The 22,293-nt window shown below is 37.8% G+C and overlaps 1 protein-coding gene across 1 annotated transcript in view; it reads right to left on the bottom strand.

The window, feature by feature from the left end:
- Nucleotides 1–1,158: 1,158 nt before the first annotated feature.
- LOC107099658 overlaps nucleotides 1,159–22,293 on the bottom strand; it is a 25,366-nt gene continuing 4,231 nt past the window's right edge. The window contains exons 2-10 of the mRNA XM_015397874.1: nucleotides 14,789–14,934; nucleotides 10,801–10,960; nucleotides 10,569–10,668; nucleotides 10,117–10,280; nucleotides 9,883–10,007; nucleotides 8,533–8,677; nucleotides 5,304–5,403; nucleotides 2,600–2,675; nucleotides 1,159–2,497 (exon numbers count right to left, since the gene is read on the bottom strand). Coding sequence (XP_015253360.1) covers nucleotides 2,408–2,497; nucleotides 2,600–2,675; nucleotides 5,304–5,403; nucleotides 8,533–8,677; nucleotides 9,883–10,007; nucleotides 10,117–10,280; nucleotides 10,569–10,668; nucleotides 10,801–10,960; nucleotides 14,789–14,934 — 1,106 coding nt within the window. The 3' untranslated portion in view covers nucleotides 1,159–2,407. The remainder of the gene's footprint in view (nucleotides 2,498–2,599; nucleotides 2,676–5,303; nucleotides 5,404–8,532; nucleotides 8,678–9,882; nucleotides 10,008–10,116; nucleotides 10,281–10,568; nucleotides 10,669–10,800; nucleotides 10,961–14,788; nucleotides 14,935–22,293) is intronic.

Genomic DNA, 22,293 nt, shown 5'->3' with positions numbered 1-22,293 from the left:
ATTAAAAATCACACGACAAACCAAGATATGAGTAGGTTTTTACTTAAGTCTTTGATTTCTACAGGCAGGTTTACCACAATAGTAGATTCAAACCCTGAAATTATGGCTTTTAGTTTCAGTGTGCCACCTCAAGATTTTTAGTGACCCCATCTGGCCACCCCTATTAAACATTTCTGGAGGCACCACTGCCTGGATGTCATGCGGTCTAATTGGAAGTGAAAAGTTGTAGTCTACATTTATCAAGACAAGTGGAAACAAGCTCTTCTGGTACAATGGGGACACAAGTTCAATCTTGCATAAAACTTTGCAACATTTAGCAGCATATCTCTCTGCAGTTTCAAGTTAATATTAGCTGCTGAAACTGTTTTGGATGATTCCTCTGATTTAAAAAAATAATAATATTATATAATATACTGAATTATAATGAAAATCCAATTATAACAATATGTCACCAAACATAAAGGACAGTCCAAAACAGTCTTTTTTTATTGTAATGGTGATTAGTAGGGTTGCAGAGTAGGCACGGCTCAATGGGGACATTACTAGGATTCCCAATTTTGTAAGCTGTTTGACTTATTGGTTATAGTTATAATTTAAGAAAAAACTAGTGATTTTTGGCAGAGAAAGACGTTCACATTGAATCTGGCTCTGCTGGACAATAAAAGGATGCAATCAGCTGGATTCCCTTAGAATCTGACTGTATGATTTGATTGAATTGTCTCTGTAAAATGCCTTGAGATGACACATGTTGTGAATTGAATTTGCTAATTAAACAGCACTGAATTAAAGATAATTACTGAAAAATATAATTTCATAATAAATAACCCTTGGTCTATTACGAACTTTACAAATCAGTGGTTAAAACAAGGAGCATATAAATATAGAGCTACAGAAAGAAAGGTTCAACAGCAACGTCCTCCTGCTGGATCATAAAACTTCTGTACATCTGTTTAACAAACAATTCATGCCTGTTTTCCATCTGTTTACATTATCTGTCTCTCTGTGTTGTTAGGCAGTAAAAAGCCAAACAGATCAACAGAGAGACCAGGGCCAGTTAACTTTAGAGGACAAAAAAAAATGAATGCACATGGAGATTTTTGGATTTCTTTGCATTGACTGGTAAACATGATACAGACAGACAAAAGCAGCAGATAAACCCCAAGTTATCAACAGTTTCAATGTTTCCTCAGACATCTGCAGGGTTTTTTTCCCCTCTCCTGAGAACATGCTATGAAATACATCCTAAAAAGGCAGTTAAGATTTTCTGTAAACTGTTTTGGTAATAAAAAAAACCTCATTTCCATATAAAGTATACAGAAAAATCACCAGAGCCAGAGGCATAAAGCAGAGTTTGTGGGGTTCATTGAACACATTGACTCTGAACAGTGGATCGAAAGAGGAAATAATGTGTTTTAAGCTTCTCTTTCATATTTAGTATTTCATCAAAGAGAAGTAGTGCCAAACCGGATACTCTCATACCATCAGCTACCTTCAGCCATTAAACCCAAGCACACAGCCTTGTCTAGAGGCTGAAACAACTGAGACACAGCAGCAAGTAAGAGCTTCCTGTAAGAACAGAAGATCAATTATTTTCTTTTACACCACTCACGTTATCTTACTCTCCATACAATGCCTACTCTATGACTGGACTTTTTTTTTCTTCCCCATAATCAGCTTCAGAGAATCTGAATTGTCTCATGCAGTCCGCAGCGCACTTGATCAGCAACTGCAGTCACGCAACAGAGAGGAACCAACTTTCTGTGGCAACCTCTTTAGCCGCTTCTTCCTTCCAAAGAGATAAAACTTTCCAGTTCACTTTTCGAAGAGGTGATGCATCATCCTTCATTTTTATTTCTGCAGTTTGCTCAGACACAGTCTTGGTAAAAGAATGACGGGCAGGAGGCAACTCTTGAGTAGGGTGAGGAATGAAAAAAAAAAAAAAAAACCTTAAGGAAATATTGTCTTCCTTCACCTTTTTTACAGAAGCTATAAGCGTTTAGTGTATTTTATACAGCAATGAATCCAACTCTACATGTTTTTGTTGCTAGTATGTAAACAGTTCAAGGTTGGTACAAATTGACAATCTAAGGTCATCAGTAGAAAACAGGGTGGAGGTCATGGTATAGTTCCGGCGGGACCCAGGTTGTGGTGCTTGAAATGAAAGTTAATAGATTTATGTAAAAAAATATGTACAAAAGTACCACCTGAATAGCCATTAATTGAGGTGAAAAGGTTTCTTTTTTCAGCTATGGTTTAAATCCCTGCGAACTCAGTGCACTGATATGACAGAACATCCTCCACCGTTAACCCTTTTCATATACATCAATATGGCTGCAAAGACTGACAGCACAGCAATAAAGTCCAGCTGCTCTGCGCATAGTCCACTGTGTTCAGAAATGGGTCGGGATTATTTTGGCTGAACATTCTTTACAATCACGAGTGGCGTAGAAGGATCAATCATCTCCGTGTTTGGTGTGTACACCACATCACTTGGATTCTGGAATAAAATAAAGAAAGAGTGTCAAAGCATTTGCGGAAATGGAGAGAAACTGAAATAAATACGGATGTTTTTATATTATTAAGCGGGAAAAAAACCCACCTTAGTTTCCCTGTTAATGTTAAACCAATCCTTTATTACAGACCGCTCCAGTCCGGGCCTAAAAATATGTTCATGTCTGCAAAGAAAATAAAATAAACACGTGTCAGTAAATTAGTCTCTCGTTTCACATGGTAGTAATAAGAAAAACATTTAACATCTTTTTTTCATGTTTTTAAAACACAAGGGGAAAATTCACATTGAATAAGACAGCATAATATAATCCTAAACACATAATGGTACATGATATCTACATTATAGTCGAGCAACAATACAGCAGAAAGAGTTTTTACAGCCCTCTGCCAGATTCCTTTACTAATGCCAATAATCGCTTGAGCGATTCTAAACAGTCTGTTTTTATCCTTCACGCCTAACTGTCCAAACCACGTGCACAAAGTTCAAACACTTTCAAAAGGATTTTTAAAAACTGTATCCAAAATATACAGTAGATTGTTTGCTTTTTTCTTTTAATCGAGCCACAGATGCTTAAATGGATTTCAGTCCTGAAATGAGCTGTTCTAGTAAGTTCTATAAAAAGTGTAGCTCTGGCTCCACATTTTTGATCATCCTGGTTTTCTTCAGTCTCAAATCCTTTTCAGCCTCTAACAATCTACCAGGTTTGCACTGAACTGAGCTACATTTAACGTCTCATTGCCTCTGTGTTGTTTCTATATAGTGTTCAGGGTTTTGTTTTTTGTTTTTTTAACACAAATAGCATTTTAAATGTCATCAAAAAGTTCAACTGTGGTCTAAAATAACAATCATTTTCTCTGCTCCTTCATGAAACACTAACTTTAGTCTGTCATATAATTTTTTCTAACTCAGGAGTGGATGTTCTAGAACAAATTTACCAAGGGGGCCAGGGTGGGGCCGGTGTTTTTACATGGGATGGGGGCACATAACTAAAGAAAAACACACACGAAAAAGGGAAACAGCAGATTTTTATGTATATTAAGTGAGCCTCAAAGCCAAGATTACAGATGCTTGAAGGAGACAAGGCGTTCCGAAACATTTCCGCCGGTGATCCCAAAAATAACGAAGCAAAAGACTACAGAGCTTTTAAAAATCTGTAGGATTCCTTTCCTCTCTTCCTCTCTTAAAAATTATATTAAATGATCTAATTCAGGGGTCTTCAACATTTTCCTAGTCAAGGACACTCAAACTGATGGAGCGGGCACTGGTCCTATAGTCACTCTATTACAGATGGAGTAATGTAACAAAAGTAATTTCACCCTGGGATTCTGATTCTGATTCCTGGTTGATGGGACAGGTGTTGTGAATGAAACGGTGCCCCGCTTGAAAGAGCTCCTGTGTGTCGCTGAATGTGTGCATTGATGACTGAAAGGCATCTTCTGCCTCCATTATCTGTTTACTACAGTGTGTTGAATTAATCTTAGAATGTATTTAAAGACATTCTAATTAGTGGAAAAAAATTGCAGGTGGGAATATATAAAAAAAAAAAAGTCTAATCATTTAAAACTTTCGCGACCCCCATGCAGTACCTCTGTGGACCCCCTAGGAGTCACGGACCCTCTGTTGAAGACCTCTGATCTAATTCATCATTTTAAAAGGGTTCAATATGAATGTCTCTGATATTCCTGGTGGCCCTCTGTGGTAGTTGGTCCATTTTTAGCTGATTTTCAGTCCATATTCAGAGAGATTTTATTGGAATATTGCTTTAGAAACAAAATCTATTTTAAACTTACTGTTTCTCATTAAGTTCTTTGTTAACTAGTTCTTTAAAAAAAAAAAAAACACACACAGACAGAGGCCTCACATAATTTATAAGCAGTGGTCTAGTTGTAAAAAAAAAAAGAAGGGTGATGGTGGAAATTTTTTTTTTTTTTTTTTTCTATTTTTGGAAGCATACATAGCCTAATTAATATTCATAATGACCTATTAACCCAAAGCAATATGCCCTTGACCAAGGCACCTTACAGTGGAACTGTAGTGAGTCCCTGGACTGGCATGGCTATCACTGCCCCTACATGGTTAGGGACCAATGCAGTAGACAAATATCCCACTGGGATCAGCTTCATAGTCACAGTTGGCCACTTCTTTGATTTGATTTATTTTGCTCAGGCTACATAAAAAGCCCACAGCCTGCCGAATGCTGAAAGGGCAATATTATTGCCATTACTGTTAATATATAGTATAAATTTTATACAATCAGTAATAAAATGTCACAGAGGATGGTAGGGGGGGATGGTCATTTAAGAAGGGGGATGATTTTTAAGATTTTTTTTTAAGAAGGGAGATGTCATCCCCCTCCTCCCGAGTATTGTTTATAAGGACGTCCACAGAGACAAATTCACAGAAGGACTTCATCCTGTGAGCACACGTTGATTTATTCTTTGAAATTCCCATAAAATAATAACGAAATGTGTGTCCTGCAAATATATTTTTCCTGCAGACTTCCTCTGAACTGAAAAATGTCTTCTGATGCATATTGTTTGTTGTTTATAAATTTAATAATGATTTCCTAATGTATGGCAGTTCCCCAGAAAAGTGCAGCGAAGACAGCTCTTTTAAGAGGCTGTTTCCGGTTTTCTTCTTTGCATCATCGATTCCTAACCATGTTCCCCTATGTGGTAGTGGTTTTTGATACTAGCAATTCTAGATGATTTTCTCTTCACAACTATTATGCAATAGTCCTTCTGTAACAGACATGACCAGAACTGGTAGAGAGGGATGTGGACACACATACTTCTTGAAGCAGTAGAAGGACAGTGCGACACAGAAGCACACGATGATTGGGATGATGATAGTCACCAACTTGGTTGCATCGAAGCAGGTTTTTGTAGTACCTGCAAGAAAAAGGAAGCAAATTCGTTTTAATAAAAAAAAAAAAAAAACAAGTTTGGCATTTTGCTCTAAAAATTCTAACCCCTAAAAAAGTTTTAGCTCAAGAATAAACAGCAGTATCCACAGCAGCAGTCCACCTTTCTTAGGCAGACTTTAAACAGACATGATTGCTTCATACTTCATCCAGTTGCAGTAAATTCCACTGAATGATTTGCATGGAATGATAACAAAAGAAAAGCAAATGCAAGTATGTGCATGTCAAACCTCTGAAGAACACTTCCTCAACTGTTACTACTCTGTTCATTTTATTAAAAAAAAAAATCATGTTAATTTCTTACATACTGTAACTGCAAGTGAATTCGGTCCCAATTTCATTGACAGTTTTTTTTTTCTTTTCTGTTTTTGGGTATTTGATTATGTAACGGCTGTTTTAGGGTCTTGTCAAAGCATTACAATCAGGATGAGGTCTGGGCCATTGCAACACACACACCACCATGCTGGCAGTTGGTACAGAGTGTTTGTGCTGACGTGTAGCTTTCTCTTTTGTCAAATCTCTTTTGAAATGTGGTCAGTCATGTTCAGTATGCCTCCATCTAGAATCTCAAGGGTTGTTGTCTTTCTTTATATGTAACACTGAAAGTGTAAACTTATTTGGCTATCAGGTGCCAACCCTTCATACTCACATTTTTTTGTTTTTTAAGTTGTGTCAACATAAACTGTTCTTGCTGGTGAAAACCTATAGTGTCTGGAATGGAGCACTTTTTTTTATTCTTGTTTTAGTGTTTTACTTTATAGGACTGATATGGTCTGAAATGTCTCCCACTGTATGCATTTATATATATGAAAAGGTCAAGATCAGTGGGCTACATCATACTGTGTTGGTTGAGACTGACTGTCTACCACATAGCAAGACTAAAATTACAGTTTTGAGCTGTTCTGTTCTGTCAAACAAAACCCAAGTGAATTGGTTCTTTTAGCCTCCTGGCTGCATCAATCCACCAGATCAGTGGCATCTTATCACTGTAAGAGGTTGTCAGTTGTACAGCAGCACTATAGGGGGTAATAGTTCAGAAATCCCAATGGTTGAGTGTGCTTTGGTGGTGCAGTGGTTAGCGCACACAACCTACATACCCTATATCCCAATGGCTTTCAGCTTGTCCATCTGACAAGCTTGTTTGCCTTAACCTCACCTCAGATTTTTCTCTTTCAACAAACTTTAGATTTTGAAACCCCTAGCCGGTGCAGCTTGAACACATCATCAGTGAAGGACCCAGGGTCATAGGGTGTTTCGGGTCTATGATCTTCAGATGCCCTCATCTGGGCGACCCACCTGGGGTTGATCAGGCCCCAGTTTGTGTTCAAGCAGTGCGCTACTCCATGCGTCTCCCCTCTTGATCCACAGCCACCTTGAGGCTCTTTCAGCTGCCTCACTGATGTTTCTGGTGGCACTTGTGTCAAGCAACCCTGCATGCCCGATGCACGGTCTGAGTGAGGAAACCTCTGCAGCCCACTTCTATTGGCTCACAGCGGGCCCTCCATCCACGGCGATTGTATGCCTCAATCAGCTCAAGACATTTCACCTTCTTCCTTTATTGAGCCTCCTCCATCCTGTCTTCCCAGGGGACCTTAAGCTCCAGTAAAACAACTTGCTTTGTCGAGTTAGATGTTAAGACCAGATCTGGCCTCAGTGACGTTCTTGTAATGTGCTCTGGGAACTTTAACTGCCCTCCGAGGTCCACATGCAACTGCCAATCCCGAGCCATGGCTAGCACTCCAGTTGTGCCTTTATCTGCTCTCTCAGGTTTCTCCCCTGCCCTGACAAAGAAGATATTGTGCCTCAACGGAGACTGGTGCTTTGACTCCTGGATTCCAATGCAGATGGTGTCTGCTACTGCCTTCAACACGTGGTTATGGCGCCACTTGTACCTTCTCTCTCCCAGTGCTTTAGAGCAGCAGTTTAGGATGTGCTCCAGGGAATCATGAGCCGGGCACAGTGGGCATGTTGGTGCTTCTGCAAGGCCCCAGGTATTAAGGTTAGATGGACTTGGAAGGACATCATACACTGACTGGATCAGGAACTTAAGTCTTGCTGGATCATACTTCCATAATTCTGTCCAGGTGATCTTCTGGGCAGATGCCTGGTCCCAATTGGTCCAGGCTCCCGGCTGGCGCACTTTCACCGTCCTACTTTGGTGTTCCTCGTCCACCACTGCACAAATCTCTCCCTGTAACATCTGTCGTCGCTCTTGTCCTCGGGCTTGGTCGTAGCGTGGCTTTGTGACGCTATGTCTCAGTCTCGCTTCTGCTTGGTTGACTGCCTGTTGTGCTCGCCATTTCCTTTTAATTCTGACTGTGATCCCGGCAGAAGAGACTCTGGGGTCAGCAAAGTCTCTGTAAAGCAACATCTCCCTTGCTCTGGTGACTTTAAACTCCTCCGTCACGCCAGTCAAAGGATGCTGCAGCTTGTTGGAGTGCCCATAAAAAGCAATGCTGTTGAGGCTCTTTGGCAGACCCAGCCATCTACGTAGATATTGGCTGACATTGCGTTCAAAGCCCTCCACCATGGTCACTGGAACTTCATAAATCAGTAGTGGCCACAGAAGTCTTGGCAGGATGCCATACTGGTTTATCCATGCCTTAAACTCTCCTGGGAGACCAGACTTGACCCGCTGCTGCTAGCCATGCCTTTAGCTTTACGTATTACAGTAACAGTATTATCTGCTAAAATTTAAGGACTCTGTGTACTTGATCCTTCACTTTTAAAACACACTCGTTTCAAATGTGCCATGAGCTATGAAACAGAAAGGGCTTGATTCAAAGACAAGATACATTGGCTGCATGCATATTTGCATTTTATTTCTATCTGTTAGAAATGTGCAGCACAGTTTAAATACGTATGAAGCACATGCCAGGCAACTATAATGTAGTATTTTCAATCCTGCTGAGAATCTCCAATAAACTTAATCTCTGCTGGAACTACAAATATTGAACTTGCCAATAACATTGAGAAATTACACAGTTATTACGCAGTAGATAACCCAAAATGTCCTTTTCTAAAGAAAAAAATTACACAAGAACAAGGTTATTCCATGACGGTGTAAGTAAGTAAGTAAGTAAAAGTGGATATTTACCATATTTAAATACGCTGTTTTCGCTTGTTATGTTCCTGCAGTATATATCAGTAGCCAGTTTGTAATGAAACTCGTATTCACAGCATTTGTTGTATGGAATATCATCCACAGTCCACTTTTCATTGAACTTATACTCACGGTGATGCTGAAACAAAAAAAAAACATTTTTACTTGCCTACTTACATTACATTACTGTAAATGTGTAACAAATAGAATGCATGTTAGTTGAGCAAAGCGATACACACACCTTTAACTAGCTTTTGTGTTCTTTTTAATGTAAGTGTATTAGCATGTTATCTCAGGTTTGTAATAAACACGCACACAAAAATGTACTCAAGTTAGTGTTTTATCCATATAAACACTTTATATTGACTGAAATTCATTGTACTTACTACATTTATGCTTGGCCCTGACATTGTCCCCAACACTTACCCTTACAAGTATATTCCTAACCAGAACCTTAAGCTAAATAGTTCTCACCATACCTCTAAACCGACTCCTTGGGATTGAAAATAGACATCTGCCAGATTAGTACCGGCCTTTGGTCACTGTCTTACTTAAAGGAGCACCTCGGTTAGCCAATAAACTTCTTTCCTGCTGTCTGTCCTGATTTAGTTGATACAAAGAGAGTCGCCCAAATGCATGCTCAGTGTGAAGAATTGCTAGAAGTTTATGCTTTCAGTTTCATTGTGTCCTCGGGCAACAAATTTCATCTGCATTTCCTACTGATGGTGGTCAGGGGGCCAGGTGGCACCAGTGTACGGCAGTCTTGCTTCTGTCAGTGAGTCCCAGGGTAGCTGCTGCTACAATGTCATTTGCCACCATAAGTTTGTGAGTATGTGCGTGAATGGGTGAATGACTGATTGTAGTGTAAAGTGCTTTGGTCAAGACTTCTGACTTGAAAAAGAGCTCTACAAATACAGGACTTTTACCATTTACAGAGTCAAGAATGCAATGCAATCAACTGACCAGTGTCACTTAATGCTCATACAAGCCGGGCGAATCCTACAGAGTTTGTTTTCCATCAATAAAAAGCTGCTAACTAGTCTATCTATGATCTGTTTGATTTATCGCTGCAAGGTGTCTTGAGATGAGCTGGGTTGTGAATTATACAAATAAACCTAAATTAACTCACTCCCCAATTTACTATCCACATGAAAAAACAGTTGTTGTTTTTTTTTTGGTTGATGGGCTGAAAATTGTATCTTTTTAAACAAAAATTTTTTTTTTCAAAAACCAGCTCTTGTCATGAATCTGCCCCAAACTAAACCTAGATCCACCTTTTTAGAGTCACTTTTGTGACACAACTTTTTTAAATTTGAACATTTGAGCGTTGACATGGAAACTTACCATTTCCTCTCCACATTCTTTGTACCAGATAAAGCAGTTCCAATCACATCCAATACTTGGAATCTCCCATGTCAGTTGGAGATTCTGCCCATTCTCCTGCACTGTGACATTTGGCACCGGTATTGCTGAAACATAAAAATATATATATATATATATATATATATATGAATATCAAAGAGCCATACTGGGCACGATGCAGTTAAATAATTAAATAAGTAGCCAAAGACAACCGACCATATTGAGGTCTAAAGGTGTTCATTCTCTTCTCACTCTCCACAAGAATAAGGGGGTCTTGACTGCCTTTAACTTTGACTTCACAAACATTCCTCTCTTTTTCTTTGGAAGACCCTTTACACTTCGTTAATGTTTTTATGTGCTCCTCCTCTTGCCCTGGAACCCTGAAACAACAACAGGAATAGCTGAGGGGTGAACAAAGTTCCTTCTGCTTCACCTAAAAAATGCAAATGCAAGTTCCTTAACAGCCACTAGATGGAGACCTTACTCTGTAACAAAAAAAGTTACTGTAAATAAAACTGTACATTCAATATTAACAAGGTTCATAAACATGAAGAATACCACACTATCTCTTTGGACATTTGAATTCTTTCTTTTAAGTTTTTTAATTTATTTTTTTTATTTTGTAAAAAACAGACATTGTTGAGAATAATAAACAAACTGATTCTTACCTGTAAGACACAGTCGGACTCGGTGATTGGTCAATTGGAATCCAGGAACAATTAAAACTGCTGCGCAGGAAAAAACATTTGAAGTCCTTCACCAGCTCAGCTGCTCGGCACAAACAGGAGAGAACAGAAATAGTTTGATGATGTACATCTGATTTAAAAGCCTAATAGTGTAAATACAGGCTGAGTTGAGCCACTGCTTTTATAGAGTATGCAGCGTCCTCCTCATCTTTACCATGTTCTTTTGGTGCACGGATCTCTACTTTTACAGGCTTGCTTTCAAGCTTCCGACCTGGGCATTCAGCGAATGCATGAATGCTGAGCTCTGAACTGCTGGATATCAAATCTTTACTCAGGAAGTAGTCTGTGTAATGCTTTAGATGTGTTGCAGCACCCTGAAAGAAAACAGAATTAATCAGGCCACATACTGCAGATTAAAGAACGTATTGTTGTTTTTATTTCTTAATTACAGCTTCAGCTTAGATGTATTAACTAAATTGGAGGGTTTTAACTCTACAAGCTGTAGCAAAGGAATAACACTTTAATTTTCCTGATAAACAAAATAATGCTTAAATAATTTGTAAATCACAAATTAATGCTTACTTTCTAAGTATAATTGCATTGACTAAATATAAAATATGTCAGACGAGAAATATGATGCCAAGGACTGTTTCAGCTTGAGCATTCAATTACATTTTTTGTTGTTAAAAAGACAGGGTGTAACAATGTTGGCATTTTATTACCAAAATTCAAGTATTGCTTTAAAACTTGGTGTCATGATGGATTTAGACCTGAACCTTCAGAGGCTAATAAAAGCAGTTACTAAGTCAGCGTTTTATCACCAGAAGAACACAAGGATTAAAGGACTGTTGTCCAAGAGTGATGTGGAAAAACTTATGCTTTTATTTTTAAAAGAATTGATTACTTCAACTGTGTCATGATAGGTTCTCCTAAAAAGTCCTTTAAGCAGCTGCAGCTGATCCAAAATGCTGCTGTTCTCACTAGAAGTAAGATAGAGCACATCAGCCCGCTTCTGAAGTCCTTCCACTGGCTCCTTGTAGCTCAAAGAATGGACTTCAAAATCATTCTGTTAGTCTATAAATCATTGAATAGATCAGCACCTCAATACATAACAAGTTTGTTGTCAGTGTATCAACTTCCCAGACCAGTCAGGTCTTCTGGTTCCAGCCTACTATGAACAACCAGAACCAAACATGGAGGAACAGGATTTAGTTGCTATACTTAACTTATCTGAGCAAACTCCCAGAAAACTGTGAAAGTTCTAAAAACCTAAGTTACCCACTTATTGCTAACTTTGAATGTTAAAGTTATAACTGAGGTATTATTAGTTTAAGTTCGTGCGCCAACTGTTTGATACTTGTCTTACTATCTGCCTACTTATACAAATTAACTTGCCTTTCCTTTAAAACATATTCTGCAAAGTCTAACAACATAACACGAAAAACTAAATTGTTGTTTTAGTTTACAAATAGTACGTATCTAAATACATAGTGGGCCAATGGGAGAAGCCATGTAGCATCACCATTTTTGATCAGAATAGGCAAAAATGGGGGAGAAACTTTTCCGTTTTTTTTGTTTTACCTGTATCTGAAAATGTGTTGCCGATGGCTGAGGAGGTTTAAACAAGAAAACACCACCCTGGATTATTTGACCTTCCGCTTTCTGTGTCAATTGAGGACCATATACAAGCTTTGTCCAATGAGAGGCAAGAGAAACAAACCAAAAAAAGGAAAAGAAGTAACAACCAGAAGAAAACAAGAGTTTACATCTGTGCAGCTTTTACAGGGTGGATTGGTTTGTGAGGGAACGGGGCTTTAAAGGGGAACACCGGTTCTTTTACATTGGCCCCTTGATTTTACGTTATTACATCATCTTCTACTCGCCCATATTAGTTTTGTGTCATTTGGAGCTGTTCCAAAGATATTCCGTTTTGTTATATCCAAGTAACGTCTTCCTATGGGCAATGACTTGAAGGCACAAGCTAAACTGTTCATAATTTATCATTTATGGTAGACCAGTATTCGTAACATGTAGGCAAATCACTGTCCCCCAGACATCCACGAATATATTTTTTTATATTTATATTTTTTAAATACAAAGCGGAGTGTGTATGACGTCATCCGTGCACCGGACTGGAGTTGTGACAGGCAGCCCGGGCCACAGGCGGCTACGCTCTACCCCTTCTATTCATTCGGCTAGCTAATCCGAATCATTCAATTCCATTTAGAGAGCGAGATCATCTGTGGTAGTAGCACTAGACATCTTCCAGGCATGTAAGTAAAACTAGCAGCAGTTCAGCGGACAGTATGAATGAATGGTAGCCGGGGCACGTGGATGACGTCATACACTCGCCGCTTTGTTTTAAAAAAATATAAATATAAGAGAATATAACCGTGGATGTCTGGGGGACAGTGATTCGCCTACATGTAATGAATGCTGGCGTACCATAAAGAATAAATTATGAACAGTTTAATTTGTGCCTTCAACTCGTTGCCCATAGGAAGACGTTACCTGGATATAACAAAACCAAATATGTTCGGAACAGCTCCAAATGACACAAAACTAATATGGGTGAGTAGAAGATGATGTAATAATGTAAAATCAAGGGCCCATCATGTAAAAAACCCAAAAAAAACGGTGTTCCCCTTTAAGAAGGACATGGAGGGTACACGCTTTCTGCTGGACAGGTGAGTTAATCTATTATAACACTGATGTTTATTTTTGTGTTATGTTAGAAAAGACAGTGCAGTCCAGGAAATAGTCTGTCCCCCTGGCAGAGACAGTTAGTTTGTCTGTTAGCCTACGTACACTGGATGAGCTCAGACGGAACAGTTAAGTTGCTTTAGAGCAGCGGCGTGTTTCAGCTCTGTTTTCAGACAAATGTTCCTTGTGTTTCATTGTTTATAGAAGTTGATTTGACAAAGGCGACACAGGTTGATATGTCCCCAGCATTCAGAAAGAACAGAATGCCACGCTGCTTTTCTAGTAGGTCTCAAAAGCCTGAAGGGGAGGCACCAGTCTGTCATTTATAATTAAGTTACAACGCCATTAGATTGAGCTAAGTCTTAGGACAAGTCTAAGGATTTTAAAGTCTTATTTGAAGTCCTCAATCCTCAAACTTTATTTAACCTTAAAAATATATATTTAATACTAGAAAACTCTAAAAAGAGTGTTGTGAAAGTGAGGAAAAGGAAAGAACAAACTGTAACCACTTTTAACCGCATTTAGACATCCATTGTTGCTTTTATGTGGGCATCTCTTTACCTTTACCTTTCTTAACCATACAGTAATAGAATACTGTTTAAGAAGGTTATTAAGTTAATTTTTGCTCAAGGGTTGATAACCTCTAACATTGTGCTCTTCTGGTGCTTGTAGTCAAGTGTAAAAGGCTTACGTCATCCACCCCCATCAACAATGTGTGAGTGTGAAAGCCTCCCATTCTAAACGTTGTATTGTTGTGAAATACTACAGTGGAAGTTCATATAACCCGCCAATGTCATTTTACAGGTTTTGAAAGAAATACCTGTTTTTATGACTGACAGAAAATCTTTTTGACACTGAGTAAAGATCTAAAGAATCAAATGTGACTGAATATTGGGTAAAATAATATGAAATAAAAATGCTGGAAATTATAAACCTAATTTGTTTTTTAAAGGTGCAGTGAAAATAATGACAAAGGAAAAGATTTAAGAGGGCTGAAATGATCGAATTAAATCTCAGTCCAACAGAGGTGTAAACCATTTACATAATCAAACATTTAGGAAGGTTAACTCCCTTTTCAACCAAATTAAACATAGGCAATCTGAACTCTTTAGGATATATATGACTGAAGAATTATAAAAGAAATGTGCAATGCTGTGATGATTTTGTCAAGCAAGACAAAACTTTTCATTACAAAACTGAATGTTATTTTCTGTTGAGGAAAGTATTAACAAACAAGAAAATATATTGCATATATTGCAATTCCTGATAAGGATATTTAAAAGGGCATAAATAAATGTATTGCATTGTTTTACTTTAGTTGCATAGGATCACACTAAATGGCCTAAACTCCAACTTTAGGACATGTATTTAGATGGAAACCATCTCATATTTATAAGATCCTTTTTTCAGCAGTGGAACATTCATTTAATTTGAAATCATATGCATATCTTTTAAAATGACAAATGGAAAGAGTGAGACAAGAGAGCTGCAATATTTACAGGTTTGTTATCCTTGCGCTGTATCATATATTCGACTTTACAATCCTCTGGCAGCTCCTTGGGCCTCTTCCAAAACCAGGTCACATTGACAAGAAAACCATCGACCCAATGAAAAGAAGTATTGTAAGGTGCAGGAAGGTGAATATCTGTAGGAGAAAAAACAAACATCACAGATGGGTTAATCAAACAGTGAAAATTTGCTGGAGTTAGACACAGCCTTAGTAGTTCTTACTCGAAAGCCTTTTCATTTTTGGGACATAGACCTAAAACCAATGATCAAATAAAATTAAAAACCAGGAGAAACAAAGAAAAGTAAACAGATGTTTCTAGTTTTCATGATATGAGCCCTTGAATTATAAATTACCTACTGTAAATTAAGTTAAAAAAAAAGTGAATAAGAAAAAAAGCTCATTGAAAAGTTAAAAAGGTAAGTTAAAAAGTTAATAAGCCTAGTAAACAATTATATTTAGGCTTATAAACTAAAAGATTCAAGCTTTAATGCCTCTAAGGTTATGTTGTACCAAAGAAAATGTGTTTCTTTCACTATCAGAGTGTTTTTCATGAATTTCTTATAGAAGCACTTTTGTTATTTTTCTTAATATATTCAGGAAAGTTGGCGTTTCTAGTTATTGCATTGACATTCATTTTGCCATCAAAATATCAATATTTTTTTATTACTACAAAGGTAATAAGGTCTTGTCCTGGATTCTCTATAAAGAGTTAATAATAAAAACGAGGGTGGTGTACCATTTAGCTTTAGCTGTACAGACATCCTAAGTTCCAAAAACTCATTTCAGGGAGGTGCTTTCTGTCTTTCATGGACTTCATCAAACAGTGCACCTCGCCACGGTGTCATCATTCCTCACCATGGACGGTTCTAGACAGGGGCCAACGGGGGCTAGAAATTCTAATGATGATATGCGCTGGAACAGACATGGTTACTGATAGATCCTTTGGAACTACTTCATTATTTTTCTTTATAAATTCTGTTTTACTAATTATTCAAAAGCAATAAGATGATAGCTTCAGTGGTATTGAGATAAGATCCCAGTTTTAATCTGCTAAATGTTTTGTTTTTCACAACACATTTAAAAAAATCCTCTAATTTTTACAGATGAATTTAGTTCTAATTCAAATTTTTTAGAAAACAGTAGTTTTAACTCAAATTAAGTCAAAAATGTGTAAACTTTCTAAATTACAAATGTATATTGACCTCATAAGAAACAGAATTTCTATTGAACCTAATTGAAAAGAAACTTCACCTCATGCAGCTCTCTTAATATATTTGAATCCCTTGCCCTGTTTTTTATTTCATGCTTTTCTGGGCCCCCATGAAAACATGCTGCCCCCCTCCTGGCCCCCTGGTACATTTGATCTAGATCCGCCACTGTTCCTCCCCTTCACTAGACGTGGATATACTTTAGTAAATTTCCTCGAGGATTCAACCTCTGCCGTTTCACAGGATGCATAGCTTTGAGTGGTAACTAGGTGACTGCCAGAGAGTAACCAGAGAAACTTATCAGACTGATCCAATCAGCTCTCTGATCAACCAGTCGCCTGGATCGCTGGTTGAACAGAGCATCACTTTGCACAGGTTTCACAAGTAACCTCCTCCTCACACCCCACGCTCTCTTGTTGTCTGCGCAATCGAAGTAGGTCTAATCTGCACATGATGCACGACTTATTGCCTGCCCGCTCTCAATCCATTAAAAAACACCGCCTCGCAGAGTGTAAAATCCGGGATAATTTATCCGACTCACGGCATCCGTGAACAACTATCGATATCAGGGAGACTCCCGGAACTTCCGGGAGACTTGGGATGTCTGGCTGTACAAAGATAGGATCACAACTATCCTCTACTAGATCAGCGTCTCCATAGTCATAAGTCGCTTTTGGCCATCTTGATCTATTAAATTATGAATTATTCACCATTTTTCCTATTCCCCTGCCCCCATAAAAAAAGCAAACAAAAAAAACTGCCCCTTCAAAATCTTTCACCAATGCTGTCAGACACTGCTGTCTGGGTATGAGTCGCAATTGTAGGGATTTCCTAATCAATATCGACATCAGAAATCAATGTCAAGATATCAAAAACTGATATTGGAATATATCTGTTTGCATCTAAACTTTCAGATTAAAGCTAACTGATAGAAACGATCAATTTCTTTTTGAAGTTTACGTAACCAACTAGTTAATGCCAAATGCGTCAGTTGTTCTCATACCTAGAGTTGTTGACTCTTGTTCGCTTCTATTTAGTTACTATCAGTGGATCAAGCCTTTTCCAACATCTCACTACAAAATTATGCATATTTTGTGCTGATACTGTATCGGGTAAACAATAGTATCAGCTCCAAAAAAGTAAAAAAAAAAAAAAACAATCCACTGGACTTTGTTTCCAAGTTTGAAGACGTTTCGCTTCCCATCCAGAAAGCTTTTTTCATTCAAAATGTTTGAAATAGCTTTAAGTTTGAGGTTTTATACAGTAGCCCAACAAAGCCTTGTTTTTGCTTAGAAAACATGCAAATTGAAACGGAAAAACAGGTTCAACCCTTTGGAATGGGGGTCATTTTGCTTCATTGTGAGCCTGCAATGCCCGCAAAGCAGTATTGCTTAATGCTCAAAAGTGTTATACCCTTGGAAATGAAGTTGTATCAGATAATTCTACACACAAATAGATATGCTCCAGTAATCAATAAAATCATAATTTTGTGCAAAACTCGAAGAAACACCTGAAGTTACTGATGTAATTTGTTCATACCTTTTGCCAATAGGTATTATTAGAAGTAACCCAAACTATTTCAGATGCTTCTCTAAGTGAATTTTTAGTTTGTTATTCCTATGGTTACATAAAAACACATACTTTAGCTCAAATAATAAAAAAGTGCTCTACTGCACTAAATTTAAGGGTTTTCTACATATATAAATCAACTGAATTCATAACAACAAACCATTGAAGCTTTCACAGTAAACAAAGATTGTACAAAACGTAATCTTCAAACCATGCCCAACATTATCTTAAGGCTCCATTTCAGCTTCTATTTTATTTATCTTTACTTACTTCCACTAGGATGCCTTTATTGAAAAAAGCAATGTATAATTTATTGTTATGCTGATGACATCCAGAAATATTTACTTTTAAAATCTGATGGAGCCGAGCATGGAGAATTTGTGGAAGTGTTTACAGGATATCAGAATTTGGATGGAGCTGTACTTCCTCAGCTTATTTAAAAATAAAACAGAGACCATTGTGTTTGGAAAAACTGACCTGTTGACTGGATGCAAAAGCACTTCTCCCACTGTTCTTCAGTTAGGAATCTCTAGGTTATTTTGAATAACTTCAAATATGACAGGCATGTAAGTGCAGTTGTTCAGTCTATTTCTTTTTTCTTTTTAATCTGAGGTTAATTAGTCCATGTATTCCCTATTTCTAGATGTTATCCTTTAAAGGGTCATTGATGCTTTTCTCTTTTCTACACTGGAAAAACTTTCCTTCTGTCTCCTGCTGGTCCAATATGCTAGCTGAAAGGAGGCTGTTATACTTTTTTATTCATTTGGACGATTAAACTGACTGTCACTCTGGCTCCCTGAGCAAAGACCATTAACCCACACTGCTCCCCCGGGTGCCGCAAATGGCCGCCCGCTGCTCCCCAAGGGGATGGGTTAAATGCAGAGAGTGAATTTTGTTGCGCTCTACTTTTGACAGTGTAATGTACGGAAGAGAATTAGGGCCACTGGAAAAAAAAAAGTTAACTGATTTTAAAATTTTATTTCATTTCAATATGGGAAAAAAGTCAGAATTCAGACTTTAATCTCAGAATTCTGAATTTTTTTCCTCAGAATTCTGACTTTAATCTCAGAAATTTGGATCTTAATGTACACTCACCGGCCGCTTTATTAGGTACACCTGTCCAACTGCTCGTTTACACTTAATTTCTAAGCAGCCAATCACATGGCGTCAACTCAGTGCATTTAGGCATGTAGACATGGTCAAGACAATCTCCTGCAGTTCAAACCGAGCATCAGTATGGGGAAGAAAGGTGATTTGAGTGACTTTGAACGTGGCATGATTGTTGGTGCCAGAAGGGCTGGTCTGAGTATTTCAGAAACTGCTGATCTACTGGGATTTACACGCACAACCATCTCTAGGGTTTACAGAGAATGGTCCGAAAAAGAAAAAACATCCAGTGAGCGGCAGTTCTGTGGGCGGAAATGCCTTTTTGATGCCAGAGGTCAGAGGAGAATGGCCAGACTGGTTCGAGCTGATAGAAGGGCAACAGTGACTCAAATAACCACCCGTTACAACCAAGGTGGGCAGAAGAGCATCTCTGAACGCACAGTACGTCCAACTTTGAGACAGATGGGCTACAGCAGCAGAAGACCACACCGGGTGCCACTCCTTTCAGCTAAGAACAGGAAACTGAGGCTACAATTTGCACAAGCTCATCGAGATTGGACAATGGAAGATTGGAAAAACGTTGCCTGGTCTGATGAGTCTCGATTTCTGCTGCAACATTCGGATGGTAGGGTCAGAATTTGGCGTCTACAACATGAAAGCATGGATCCATCCTGCCTTGTATCAACGGTTCAGGCTGGTGGTGTCATGGTGTGGGGAATATTTTCTTGGCACTCTTTGGGCCCCTTGGTACCAATTGAGCATCGTTGCAATGCCACAACCTACCTGAGTATTGTTGCTGACCATGTCCATCCCTTTATGACCACAATGTACCCAACTTCTGATGGCTACTTTCAGCAGGATAATGCGCCATGTCATAAAGCTTGAATCATCTCAGACTGGTTTCTTGAACATGACAATGAGTTCACTGTACTCAAATGGCCTCCACAGTCACCAGATCTCAATCCAATAGAGCATCTTTGGGATGTGGTGGAACGGGAGATTCGCATCATGGATGTGCAGCCGACAAATCTGCGGCAACTGTGTGATGCCATCATGTCAATATGGACCAAACTCCCTGAGGAATGCTTCCAGCACCTTGTTGAATCTATGCCACGAAGAATTGAGGCAGTTCTGAAGGCAAAAGGGGGTCCAACCTGTTACTAGCATGGGGTACCTAATAAAGTGGCCGGTGAGTGTAGATGGGCACCATGAAGGAAGAGATGTGGGAGCACTCAGCTTCACTGACAAAGATGTCAGAAGAAAATGATGGAATTAGGCAACTTTTTACGTAACAGAGGGGTCCCCTCATTAGTGGAGGAGCAGAAGGTCATTAAAACAAGAGAGCTAGTCTCTAAAACAGACATGGCTATGGCTTGATGCTAACATGTTTGTTAGCTGTCAGAATTCTGAGATTAAAGTCAGAATTTTGAGAAAAGGTCAGAATTCTGAGATTAAAGTCAAAATTCTGACTTTTTTTCCCATGTTAAAGTGAAATAAAATTTAAAAATGTGTTAACTTTTTTTTTTTCAGTGGCCCTAATCTTCTTCCGTAGTAATGACAATAAAACGCTGGAAAAAAAAAAAATTAACGTGTAAATATTAACATGTGAGACTCCATGTACATGTTTACTGCTTAATTAGTTTCAAGTGCATGCAATTATGCAAGTAAATTTTCAACTTCTTTAAATTCTAAACATTTCATTCGATCTATTGCCATTCCTAATAACTGTACAGTTATTGAAAAAGAAATCAGAAATAAAATCACTGTAATTGCAAAATATTGTTAAATTGTTTTGGCAGCAGGAAAGAACCTGCAGTTAGATCATTTCATATATTCTATGTTACCTTTGAAGAATGACTTATTGGTTGTAAAAGTTAACTACTCGTTCGTCCTTTTACTTAATGATATTAAATCATTCAGTTGTTAAAATGTCAAGTAGTTTTCTAAGTTTCTTGTCTAAGGGATGCCAAATTTAATTTCAGCTTTGCAGTTGGATTTTCCAGGTTCTCAGTGAGACTGTTAAAATGTTCAAAGGGAAAAAAAAACAATACTTCATATATTTCATAGTTAGCAGATTTATTAACCTGCATCTCTTTCAGTTTTGAAACCAGAAAGCATAGTGTGGTTTCACATCACTCTGTGGACCGTACACCCACCAGTGTTTATAAGTTCTAATTATAAACCTTAAATCAACTTGTTCCCCACAGACCTAAGAAATACACTCTATTATTATCCGTATTTTTAGCTATGGTAACAATGAAAACATCTATTATTTGTGTATTTTAGTGCCATAACATCTCATAACCAAGTCATTATCAACTCCAGACCAAATAAATGAAAAATAAATAAATAAAAAATGAAAAAAATTAAAAATAAAAAACAAGGTGTAAGTCAGAAGTCTTTTAGGTTGAGCTGAAACAACAGCTGACATGTAAAACTGTTCAACTGGTTCTGTTTGATTTTGTATCATTTTCTGAAACTCAAGGAAATGGAAAAAGGGGCCATTCCTATTTAGTTTATGCATTTTCATGCATAGTTTACTAATTAAATTACTCATCATAGAGCAGGTTGGGGTGTGACTCAAATTCCTGTTAGATGGCTCACAGCAAAACTGTTTCAAGTGTAGTTTCAGATCTAGCAAAGGTGTCAAAATATAATCTGTGTTCATGATGGTGAAAGGCAGAGGGTGACGTGCTCTGGGGAGTTCACTTTGTTCTATTATTGTTGCAAGCAAAGAACATGTTTTGTAAATCGAAATTAATAAAGTTACAATCCGGAAATGAAATTTTGAAAAAGATTTTGCGGGGAACTTTGCTGCTTTCTCTGATTTTTTTCTTTATATTTTATTCCTTCAAATGTATTTTTTTTTTTCAAAATCAATTTATAAATTTTGTTTTTTTTAAGATTCAGCGTTCTTTGCTCACAACAGTAATGAAACAAAACTTACTTTACAGATGCACTCATCTAAAGCAGGAGTGTGGAGAGATGCAGAGGTGGTGCAGATGTTTGTAAGTGACCACACTGACCGCACACAGAAGGACAAAGAAAACTGCATTATTTCTGTAAGCGCTGAAAAACTAAAACAAAATAGGTACCAGTTATCAGCCAATTAGGATGTAAAATATCGTGATATATTGACCAAAATCCAATATTCTGTATCCCTATATGAGATGAGAAAAACACAGTGAAAATAAGCTTTTGTTCTTCATAGGACTTGCTGACTTTTCATATGAGCTTTTCATATCTCCCCCTGTGATAAATTTGATCTTAGCAGATGTTTATCGTATAAACTCCAAGTATAGTGTAAAATATCCTTTAGTGAACCTATAGTTTTCCTTTTTAAAATTACATAAATACAAGTTTTTTTTCAAGGTTAATGTAACTGAGATTGTCAGAATGCATTCCCATAACAGAAGGTTATAAACCAATAGGATACATTTAGGATTCTGATTAGGCTTTGAACTATTTTCTATATTTTCAGTCTGGAGATGCAACTAAGAACAGAACCTGTTGAGATAAATCAACAAAGACACCCTGTATATGTATGTATATATGTGTGTATATATGTGTATGTATATATATATATATGTATATATGTGTATGTATATAT

Source organism: Cyprinodon variegatus, unplaced genomic scaffold (assembly GCF_000732505.1).
Source record: "Cyprinodon variegatus isolate N-32 unplaced genomic scaffold, C_variegatus-1.0 Scaffold894, whole genome shotgun sequence".
Classification (NCBI taxonomy): Eukaryota; Metazoa; Chordata; class Actinopteri; order Cyprinodontiformes; family Cyprinodontidae; genus Cyprinodon; species Cyprinodon variegatus.
Note: the sequence above shows the minus strand (reverse complement) of the source record. Positions and strands in the feature narration are given on the sequence as shown.